This window comes from Xyrauchen texanus, chromosome 13 (genome assembly GCF_025860055.1).
Source record: "Xyrauchen texanus isolate HMW12.3.18 chromosome 13, RBS_HiC_50CHRs, whole genome shotgun sequence".
NCBI lineage: Eukaryota > Metazoa > Chordata > Actinopteri > Cypriniformes > Catostomidae > Xyrauchen > Xyrauchen texanus.
The window spans coordinates 6272835-6285465 of NC_068288.1; the positions used below are offsets into that span (position 1 = coordinate 6272835).

Sequence of the window (12631 nt, forward strand, 5' to 3'; positions counted from 1 at the left end):
CTTTTCTTTTTCTTCTTAGCCCTGAGCGAGGGAATCGTGTCCGTGTCTCAATCGAGTTGCGTCTTTGAGCAGCAAACTTCTTTGACACTGATTCTGTGTACTTTGATGAGGGTAAATAACTTCGCTAAAAGCAAATATGTTTGGTTAGCATCAGTGTCATCACCAGTATGTTTGTGATATAAAAGCATGCCGCTAATATGGGCTGACAAGCATGACAAGCCATGATTGCGTGTAAATTGGCAGTGGCGAAAGGTTTAAACTGGTCTTATGCTAATACAGCAGGGCAAACACCCAAATAAACACACACACACACACACACACACACACACACATACACACATATCAAATTAACATTTGCCACACCTGCCAATGTTAAATATTTCTTACAGGTCTTGAAACTGTAATGTTTTTTACCTATGAAATTGAATTATTATAACTTTTTTTTTTTTTTTTTGTATATTAGTGACAAATGGCAACTGTCATAGTGACACTTGCAACCAGGGGCGCTTTAAGGTACCTCTTGGCCCATGGGCTCGCTGAGGCCCCGATCAATTTGTTGAGGCTGTGCATTGAACAAGCACTACAAGGATGACTTTAAAAGTTTGCTCTCTCTCACCATGTCAACAAATTAGTTTCCCACTGAAAGCTCTCATGGGAGTTGTAGGCCCCTGAGCTTCAGCCTGTAAGCCTGTGCGTTAGTGTCCCCTTGCTTGCAGGATCATACACGAGCTACACTTTTTCATCTCTTTGTTCAACTGCACCTAAAATGTGAAGATGCAATGTCATTTCTAGTCTTGTTTTTCAGTAATATACCTAAACACCTTTTAAACATAATACATTACAATCATACGTAAACTTAACCACATTTTGCTACATTTATAATTTAAAAAATGTCAATAGTGTAAGAATAAATATATATGTATAGTATATTATCATATATAATATTAAGTATATTTTCTGAAAATCTGAACAATTTTGATTCAAAGATCTTGTTTGAGGATGTTTCAATTTCTTTTTTTTATTATTATTGGGAAATGAGACAAAAATATTGATTATACTGATTTTTTATTTTATTCATATATGTATTTATTTATTACAGTGAAGCAGATGTTTGATTTGTATCACATCAATTGTAAGCTATCTTTCATTCACATTTGGCATCCAGCGAGTGTAATTTTAGACTCTTCCATGCACATGTAGATAAATACACACTTGCATTCATAGATATTTGTAGCACTGAGAGGCATGGCAGGAGTTATTATCACTGAATATATTTATGTTGTAAGGCCTACACCTGCTTTTTAGCATTTATAACAGAACTGAAGTGCGATCACAGGGACATCTCTCAGTTTAGAGGGGTAGTATTTCAATGTGTAAGGTAATCTACACACAATATCGCTTTGATAGCTACTGTATGATATTGTATTTCATAGATGAGAAACAAAAATTCTGTGCAGTTTTAGTAGAACCCAAACACATATGTATATAATACTAAAAAAGACTTGTGGTTGAATCATTACAGGCCTATCACAGATATCTATTTCAAAACGGTTGTTTGTGTCTGAAATAGATTGTAGTAATGTGAAACTGGTACTGGGCAGTATATCAAATTGGATATTTGCCACATAAAATAAGGCATTGTGAGACATTGTGAGGCATGGAGTTTGTACAAACATTAAATATACAGACACACGCACGCAGTGTAAGATATGTAAATTAAATTAGTTTTTTTTTTTTTTTGTAATTGGGTTTATTTCACACTGGCAAATATTTGAGTGAAATCACAAGCTCATTTGCATGTGAAAATAGCGAGCTGCAAATTTGCGGTTAGTTTATATTTTTTATAAGGGCAGGCAGAACACACTAACAACCACTTAGCAACAAGGCACAATACCATAGCATCCATGTAGCAACATTCTAGCAACCAGGCCATATGCCCTAGTAACCACTTAGCAACAGCCTAGCAACCACCCAACAACACATATCAGAACATCCTAGTGACCACTAAGCAACAGCTTTGCAACTGGACAGAGCACCCCAGTATCCACTTAGCAACACCATAGCAACCTGGCAGAACACCCTAGAAACATTTACATTTTACATTTACATTTATGCATTTGGCAGATGCTTTTATCCAAAGTGACTTACAGAGCCCTTATTACAGGGACAATCCCCCCGGAGCAACCTGGAGTTAAGTGACCTTCTGAACCAGTGACCTTCTGATTACCAGATGACCAGCTATGTGCTTTAGACCACTACACCATCACCACTCCGGTACCAGAAACCACCATTTAGCAAAATCTAAAGTACATCATTCTAACTTCAGTTCTCTCTCCAAACTGCCCAAGTATTCAAATTAAACAATGTTGTCGTAATATTTAAACTTATAAGCGAGGCTTTGTCACGTCAACTTTTAAAATGAATCCGATGAACATTTATTTTCAGGTTCCATAATGAACCATAATTGCAATCGGTGTGATAGCTGTTTTTTTTGTTTGTTTTTTTTTTCTCACTAAAAAATACTATTAAAAATAAATCTTCTACTTAATAAATGAGAACGTAGTGTCATGTATGAGCAATTTTTTTATGTGACTGGTCCAAAGGTGAGAAGGTTAGTGAAGTTCTACTGAACACGGCCTCACTATGGTTTGTCCAGTTTAAATGGTTCATTGCTCAGACTGTCATATTCAAATCCGCGCTGCAGCTACTGTTCGCCTCTTTTTTTTTTTTTTACCTCTAATTGAATGTCACTTGCTTTCTGAAATGCTCCAAAATATATAATGAGGTCATTTGCATAGCACTGAGATTGGCTGACCTTTGCTTTTGCCAATAATTACAGCCGAGTCGTCTAAGAAAGTCGACAGAGATGGTGTAAAAAAGGACGACTTGCCGCTCAGAAAGGTTAGCGGAAAGCATGCCGTTGGACTTTGCAAAATGTCATTAGAATTTCTTGGAGTATGGTCAAAATTAGTAAGTGACAGATCAGCTATGCAGAGCTATTTTATTTAAAAGCAGCAAGAGTCATTTTGCAGTAATTGCATTTTTTTTTTCTTTTTTTTTTCCTCAAGCATGTTGGAATATGCATGAATTGTTGTGGGCTTTAAAGCAATGGACACCTTAATAGATGCATAGAGATTGGGGATGGTAAACACATGCTGTATTGTGAAATCAAATGATGTCTGGACATCTCACACTGTTCTGAGCCTCTGTGCCCAGTGTAAGCACCTGGCATGTTATAAAAGATGTTCTTGCCAGTCCGTGCCAACCCAGAAGGGGTATTTCGACAATGCCTACAAGAGCCGTGGGCAGAGCGAGCCCAGAGATGTTTTCATACTTTCAAGATAACTGAAAAAGTGGGCGGGCACTGTTAAGTGGCACACCCTTTTTCAGACAATCAGAAAATTTATAGAGAATAATCTTTGCCTGTAAATCTATTTAGCATTTTCAGGTTTGCTGACAATGGGTTAGCTGGCATGTCTTTAAAGGGTAGGGTTGTGGACATAGTGTGTGTGGTTGAATGGATGGGGTGGCACCTTTTAAACATAAAACTTGCAGATCTAAATACAATGCTCAGGTGAAAGGGTGCTACAAGCGAAAAACAAAAAAATGTATATCTGATGCTCATCTTCTCACATAACATACTGGCATGTCATAATACAGTCATTTAGAGTGATTATTAACACATCATATCATCAGTTCATTACGCTGAATCCAAAACTATGCCTCATGACTCCGTGGCACACCGTGCCATACTTATGTTTTGTAATGTGAAACGTGACTTGTGTTTGCTGTGCTCAGTAATAGTTATGGCAAATAAATCTAAATAGTCCTATTGGTTCAGTAAAGCCCTCTAAAATCAAACAAATATGTTTTCCTTAAAAACACACAAAATTTATTTTAATACCATTTTATTTATTTATTTAAATTGTTTTGTTTATTTTGCGGATGTAAGGAGACAGGCATTAACATGATGCTCTATCTCTTTGCTGTCTGGTTTTGTAGTCACAGCGGCGGGTCACGTTTCATCTGCCGGATGGCTCACAGGAGAGCTGCAGTGATAGTGGGCTGGGTGACCATGAGCCAGTGGGCAGTGGGCCACTCATCTCACACCCTCTCCCTCTGGTACAGGCACAGGATGAGTTCTATGAGCAGGCCTCGCCGGACAAGAGGACCGAAGCTGACGGCAACTCGGACCCCAACTCTGGTGAGTGAATAAAAAACATATTTCTTCAAATCTGTCTTGTTTCACGCTCTCACTTTTATGTCTACTCTTAGCTACTTTTTAAACACAAACAAAATATAAACACATGGCATTCATGATACAAGTATAAGTGAGTAAATATAGGCATAAAAAGAGAATTACTTAATTATGCTCATTATTTAGGAAGTGCAGTAGATATATGAAAGAGAAAATTGCTTTACAATTTGTCCTAACCAGAAATGATGTGTTTTAGAACTATGTGTATGTATAAGCCAATGGTCAGTCATGTTTTTGTGCTGAGTGAGTGTATCAGTATCTCTGCACTTTCCCTGTTGGGTTCTCATGCGGCAAAGACGTTCACTTTCCAGCGATAGCACTCTATGAACTACTTTTCACATCTCAGTGAGGTGTGTACAGGAATCTGTGTCATCAAAGGTCCGAGATAGTTAAAGGGATAGTTTCAGGGTCATTATTTACTCACATTGATGTAGTTCCAAACCCGTATGACTTTCGTTCTTCTTGAAATGTACTCATTCGCTATATTCAAAGCCATCTGAAGACATACAATAGATTAGTTTGACAAACAGACCAACATTTAAGTCGTTATTCAATGAAAATACTCTTGTTTCAAATCAAATGTGGTCCCATTGAGTTCAAGAATGTTTATTTACAAGACAAGTGAGAACTAAAACATTTGGCGTCAAATGGTGTTAACGTGCCATATTAACCTGTGTCATCCATTGCAGAGCTTAGGTAGAGGGGAAGGTTTAATAACAACTTAAATTTCCAACTGCTCCACCAAGCTATTGTGTAGCTCCAGAAGACTTGGAATATAGTGCATGGGAACTTTTATGATACTTAAGTCAAACATTTGCGTTTGACTTATTATGACCATATTAACTCTTTGTATTGTGTTATTGAGACTTTGGACAGCTTTTTACCATAGCTATAACGAGCACATTTTGGGGGATTTTAAGTGTACTTTTTATGGATCTTTTGAAAGATTCAACAGACTTGACAGACACACACAAACACACACACACACACATGCATTTATGTGACTCCCTGTATTTTCCTGCTATTAATGTGATATTGAAAGTGTGATCTAGAGCAACGCAGTATCTCTTTTTAATTTGATGAGAGAGTGGGGGCTCTGAAACAATAATTTGCATAAGGAAGGTGATAATTGCTCTTTTTAATGGAATTGATGGTGGTGTACATACCAATTATCTACAAGCTCTTAAGCCTGGTAATTAATTAGCACACAAATGGCCACAGTGCCATGGAGACCGGAGCATAATCAAATATTCGACACACACAGGGGCTATATTGAGAGCATCACTGGACTCGGATGGCAACATCAATTAGAGGTCAGTTTGAGATGAGATGAACTAATCAGAGTTTATTTTTTCATTGTGAGAGCTTCAGATGTAAAAGTCATATAGTACTAATTTTAAAGGAATACTTCATAAAAAATATATATATATATTCTGGCATTATTTATGGTTTTATTATTTTCTGTGGAACAACAAAAGGATATTTTTTTATAGAATATTTATATTCATATATTCTATACACAAATGACTCCAAAATAATAATAATAAAAAAAAAAAAACAATAAAAGTAGCCTATACAGGTTTGGAACAGTATGAGGGTGAGTAAAAAATGACATAATTTATTTTAATTATGATCATTTATTGTAAGATTTATCATTTTAATTAATAATTTAACTTTGGCAGCTTTAAAATGTGATGTAAAAATTTTAATATTTAAACAACACCAACAATAATTTATTTATAAAGCACAATTAAAAACAACAGAACGTTGACCAATGTGCTGTACAATGAATTATTTATGATTATGAACAATTTTAAATACAGAAGAGAAAAATAAAAAAAGTTTACAATTAATCAATTTCAAAGAAACATCATAATTATGAATAACTAGTATGTGGATTTGCCAGTGAAATAATCTGAAGTACCGTTCTTAAAGAACACACTGAAATATTAACCCTGGTCTGTTGGCCTCAGTATGGATTGGTGTGCATTGATAAAATCTGATGAGGATGCAATGCTGCAGAAAATGTTTTTCAGAGGAACTGAACTCTTTGAAGTTGAGTTAGGTTTCAGCTGTAAATGTTTATGTAGGCATATATATATATATATATATATATCTCAGAAGTTTACATACACTGAGGTTGAAGTCATTAAAACTAATTTAACCACTCCACAGATTTAATATTAGCAAACTATAGTTTTTGAAAGTCTACTTTCAAAATCTACTTTGTGCATGACACAAGTCATTTTCCCAACATTTGTTTACAGACAGATTGTTTCACTTTTAACTGACTATATCACAATTCCATTGGGTCAAACATTTACATACACTATGTTAACTGTGCCTTTGATCAGCTTGGAAAATTATGTCAAGCCTTTAGGCAATTAGCCAATTAGCTTCTGATAGGAGGTGTAATGAATTGGAGTTGTACCTGTGGATGTACTTTAAGGCCTACCTTCAAACTCAGAGTCTCTTTGCTTGACATCATGTGAAAATCAAACAAAATCAGCCAAGACCTCAGAAAAAAAATTGTGGACCTCCACAAGTCTGGTTCATCCTTGGGAGAAATTTCCAAACACCTGAAGGTACCACGTTCATCGGTACAAACAATAGTATGCAAGAATAAACACCATGGGACCATGCAGCCTTCATACCACTCAGGAAGTCTCCGAGAGATGAACGTAGTTTGGTGTGAAAAGTGCAGATCTATCCCAGAACAATAGCAAAGGACCTTGTGAAGTTGCTTGAGGAAACAGGTACACAAGTATCTATATCCACAGTAAAGCGGGTCCTATATTGATATAAAATGAAAGGCTGCTCAGCAAGGAAGAAGCCACTGCTCCAAAACTGCCATAAAAAAGCCAGACTACAGTTTGCAAGTGCAAATGGGGACAAAGATCTTACTTTTTGGAGAAATGTCTTCTGGTCTGATGAATTTTTTTTTTTTAACTGTTTTGCTTTAATGACCATTGTTATGTTTGGAGGAAAAAGGATGAGGCTTGCAAGCCAAAGAACACCATCCCACCTGGGAAGCATGGCGGTGGCAGCATGATGTTGTGGGGGTGCTTTGCTGCAGGAGGTCTGCTGCACTTCACAAAATAGATGGCATCACGTGGAAGGAAAATTATGTGGATATATTGAAGCAACATTTCAAGACATCGGCCAGGATATTAAAGCTTGGTCGCAAATGGGTCTTCCAAATGGACAATGACCCCAAGCATACTTACAAAGTTGTGGAAAAATGGCTAAAGGACAGCAAAGTCAAGGTATTGGAGTGGCTATCACAAAGCCCTGACCTCAATCCGATAGAAAATTTGTGGGCAGAACTGAAAAAGCATGTGTGAGCAAGGAGTCCTACAAACCTGACTCAGTTACACCAGTTCTGTCTGGAGGACTGGGCAAATTTCCAGCAACTTATTGTGAGATGCTTGTGGAAGGCTACCCAAAAGCATGAAAGTCAATGATACCAAATAATAACAAAGTATATGTAAACATCTGACCCACTAGGAATGTGATGAAAGAAATACAAGTTGAAATAAATAATTATCTATACTGTTATTCTGACATTTCACATTCTTAAACTAAAGTAGTGATCCTAACTGACTTTAAGACAGGGAATGTTTTCTACGATTAAATGCCAGGAATTGTGAAAAAAAGAGGTGTAAATGCATTTGGCTAAGGTGTAAGTAAACTGCTGACTTCTGTGGGGTGCAAAAATTGAGACCACATTGAAAAACTTGAGATGAGTGAAAAATACAATATATGTAAAATCACCTTGACACAGAAAAAAAACAAAACACACGAATATAATACATGAATTTCACATGCACAATTCATACGTTCATAAACCATGAAAAATCATATTCATTATAATATACATACAATGGACCCAAAACATATTTGGCAGTTAGGATATAACTCATGTTCAAGGTTATAGGCTACCTGTATATGAAAAGTCAGCATAACAGCTACTCTAAATCCAAACGTCTACCTAAATCCAAAAAACAAAAAAAAATCTTCTATTTCTCTATTTGAAATTCAGCTAACAATAGCATTGAAAACAGATTATTTTCTCATTTCTGTGAATCTGAGCACTGAGATACCATGGAACAGCAGTTTCTATTATGTGGAGCCATTGTGTACAATGCACAAATCTCTCTATTCCTGTATGCTTTGTGAGTTCTGGAGCACTCTTCTATAAAAACTGGCAACAAAGATTAATATGTCAACTTCCTATGATATGTAACTACCACAGGGGACAGAGGGTTTGTGGTTGTCTTGAAGATTGAATTAATCTTTGAAGTTGCAAGCATTTCTAATATTCTTTTATTTTCTTTATTTTGTATATAAACCCTGCTCTGGCAATGAAGGTGATGTGTGTAATTTTTTCAGTGATAAAATAATTCTCCAGTCCTAGCTTTATGTGCATAGATAACTTACAAGTAAGCCATTCCAATGTTGTTTAGCATTCCCTTGCAATAATGTTGGGTTCTCTCCAAGTCCTTTATCTAAATTAACCATGGTTTTACTACTGTAACCATACCATTGTTAGCTATGGTTACAGTAGTAACCATACCATTGTTAGCTAAGTTTACAGTAGTAACCATACCATTGTTAGCTATGGTTAGAGTAGTAACCATACCATTGTTAGCTATGGTTAGAGTAGTAACCATACCATTGTTAGCTATGGTATACTATTGTAACCATAGCTAACAATGGTATTTTACTACAACCATAGTTTAACTATAATTACAGTAGTAAATGCATGCAAAATGTTGTGGTTACTATGGTTTTACTTCAAATAGTATTGTTACTGTAGTAAAAACCTGGTAAGTTTTATATATCGATGTTGCAATGCAACCCAAACTAATTGAATGGAAATGTAACACTATTGCGAGGGAATCCAAAACTCATTAATGACGGAACATAAACTATTGTCTGAGAATGCAAAACTGACAAATATTGTGAGGAATTGCAAGAAAAAATACAAAATATATGGCAAGGGTACGCAGACTGTTGAGCGGGTATGCAAAACATATTGCGAAGGTAAAAAACATATTGTGAATGAAAGCAAAACTTATTTCAAGGGAATGCAAAACGTTTTACAAAAGAATGCGGAACGAAATGAGGAAATGCAAAACAAAAAGAAACTACGCTCTTATTTATCAAGAGCACAGAGCTTCAGTTCAGATTTATGTTAGTGGTGGAGTCTGAGAGAGAAAGATTCATGTTTTATCAGCCTTGTTTATTGAAGATTGCAATGCAGAATTTGAGTTTGTGATCTGCCATCCTCAGCCATCATGCAACAGACCATAAAAGGCAAGTTTTCGAAGAAACCGAGAACTGAAAGAACATAATAAAACACAATCCATCGGCCCATTTCAGCTTATCGTGGCCGATACCGGTTCTCCCGATGGCCAGTTCGTCTCTGTTCAATAAGCATATCTGAAATGTATTTAGGTCCTAGGCTATTGAGTGCAACAACTTACGAACACAGGAAACATGTATCCGAGTGGGCTCCATTTGGACTCGCCAGGTGATCCAGAGACTGTTTGTTCTGCGTATGTAGGTTCAGAAAGCTGATTTCCTTATCTACAAAATACATTTGAACAAAAGCAACCCTCTGAGATGATAATTATGAGGTACTGTTAAGATCTACAATTGATTGTTTTTGAGAAAAAATAAAAATAAAAAAATAAACCATTAAAGCATTTGTAAGAAAATAATTACTGGGAGCTAATACACAAGCTGCAGTGGTTTTAAGTGTAAGCCAAGAATGTGACATATACTTCTGGAATTCTGGGCAAAAATTATTATATCTTTATTCCATACAGCTGTTGTTAATTCTGAGTACATATGCATTAGCATCTAATTAGCAATTATGCAGATTAACTAATTATTTTTATGCTTTCAATCAAAAGGTATTAAGGGTGCTAATTGTAGGTCAGTGTTTCATGCGCCACTACTTCATTTTGACATTTAAAAAATAACATTTATCAAGAGACAAGGCACTGCATTTGCACAAAAAGATTTGAGGAAATGATATGATAATGCGTAGATGTAATTTAAAAGCTAGACAGTGAAATAATGATGTTGTAATGTTCTTATGGTTATTTTAAATGATTAGCAAAATCATTTTAAATGGTTTTTGATTTGAACAACCCCTGGAACAATTAGTCACATTCATTCCCAGGTTGCTATGCTACAAATGTACAATTCACAATGATTTAATTTGTAATCTATTAAATCTGGGTTTTAAATGGTGGTTGAGATGCTGCTGCTGGTGGTTGTGGGGCAGTATTTAAAAACACTAGACACATGTACAATAACCAATAGCTATTTATTTATTGATGCATGTTTCATTGCCTTGGGTATATAGTTAAGTTAAGATCATTAAAGATTAAAGCGCCCGAAGCTGTATTCTCTTTGAGGAGGTTCCTGGGTATCTGCTCGTATCTGCATTGATGCACATGTAGCACACAACCTTGAAAAACCAAGTAATTACACCTAAGTGTTAAATTAAAGTGTTAAAGTGTTAAGTGTTAAATTAGGCCTATATGTTCAAAACAGCATAGAAACATACTATGTATGCTATTGCTGCAATAATAAGAGTAGCATGTAGGTCTATACTGTGCACTGGAAACAAAAAATTCAAATTCAAGTTCTCTTACGAGAGGTTCTCTCGTATTGCATAAGCTAGCTTACGCTACGGGAAAGATTCATCTTTTCTGAGATATTGAAGCCAAAAAATTATCCTTAATTTTGTATCCATTGTCAACGCAGTGCGGCAGCTACAGACCTTGAGCGGGCTAGCTAGCGAGCTCATTGGTTGCTCTGCGGCAACTGCTGCAGCCTATTGACGAGCTTGGGCGAACTCGCATCCAATGAGAGGCGTCCGCGCGCTCACTGCATCAAAGCCCGCCAAAAAGGGTGTGACTAGAGTGCATATAAGCGTAGTTCGTAGGCTGAAACCCTGATTTTCATCTCTTCAGCGAAGCTCTTCGCATCACTGAACCGGAAGCCGCGTCGCCGTTCGAGGGGCATCAAGCAAGCGTGGACAGCGCTCGAAGAAGCCGGCTGTCTTCGCCACCTTCAGCCGTCCTGCGAGCTACACCATCCGGCGACGTATCCTTTTTAAAAGCAAGCTAATTCTTACGAACTTCACAAAAGAGTACGAGCTTCTTTTTTTTGATGCCTCGCTCCACTTGCGCCTCATGCCGCGCTCCTCTCAGCACTGGAGACCGCCACATCATCTGCGCTCTCTGCCTGGGACTGGGGCATGCAGAGCTCGCCGAAGGCGGATGCGATCTCTGCGAGGAGCTGCCGATGTCGACCCTGCGGGCTCGACTCGAAGCGCTCAGGACCGAAGCCGCCACGCCGCCTTCCGTTCAGCCGCGCAGAAAAAAAAAAAAGCGCCGCTCTCAAAGGCTGCCGGAAACAGTGGTAGAAGCGATTGCCTCGCCGGAGCCCATCCCTCGAGCATCGCCTTCACCCTCCCCGCCCACCCGGATGCGCAGTTGCCGCCGAGCGGCTGCTCTGCTGCCATCTCGGACGAAGAAGCAGAGGATAAGGGCTGTTCCATCATGGCTTCGACAGCGAGGAGTGGTCAGGCTCACACGCCTCCTCCTCGCCCAGGAATCCAGCAGGACCCGCCCGAGTCGACGGGGAACTAACATGCCTCCTCACACAGGCGCCGACCGCCTCGGGCTCGAGTGGTCACCGCCCTTGAGCAGGCACCCAACAGACTTGACGGCTGCGTTCTACAGAGCAGCCGCCACGCAGCACCCGCTACCCGGCCGCCCCTTCCTGCCGGAACTCCACGCCGAGCTTTCCAAATCATGGAAGCGCCTTTCTCGCCAGGGTCCGATCCCACGCCTCCACCTCTCTTGCTTCGGTGGACGGCGCCACTGAGAAGGGCTACGCTTCCATCCCTCCGGTCGAGGATGCGGTAGCAGCACACCTTTGCCTGCCCTCCGCGAGATGGCGGTCTAAACCAGTGCTCCCGTCTAAGGCCTGCAGAACAACTTCCGCCTGTGTTGGCCGCGCCTATTCCACCGCCGGCCAAGCTGCATCTGCTCTGCACTCTATGGCCATCCTACAGATCCTCCAAGCGGACCTTCTGCGGGAGTGGGATGAGGAAAGCAAGCATCCAGAGGCGGTTGCAGACATACGGAGTGCTACGGACCTCACCCTCCGCGCTACCAAAGCTGCAGCCCAAGCTATAGGGAAGTGCATGGCCGCGCTGACTGTGACCGAGAGACATCTGTGACTAACGCTAGCCGACATGGGAGAAGCAGAGCGCTCTACGTTCCTCAACGCACCGCTCTCTCCGGTCTCTTCGGCTCCGCGGTGAGTGGTATCATTGACCAGTTT

General features: G+C 39.0%; 1 protein-coding gene across 1 annotated transcript in view; it reads left to right on the forward strand.

Annotated features, from left to right (window-relative positions):
- The window catches only part of LOC127653827 (protocadherin-9-like), a 516284-nt gene that overhangs the window by 326002 nt on the left and 177651 nt on the right, over positions 1-12631 (forward strand). The window contains exon 3 of the mRNA XM_052140608.1: positions 4003-4204. Within this exon, the coding sequence (XP_051996568.1) occupies positions 4003-4204 (202 nt within the window). The remainder of the gene's footprint in view (positions 1-4002; positions 4205-12631) is intronic.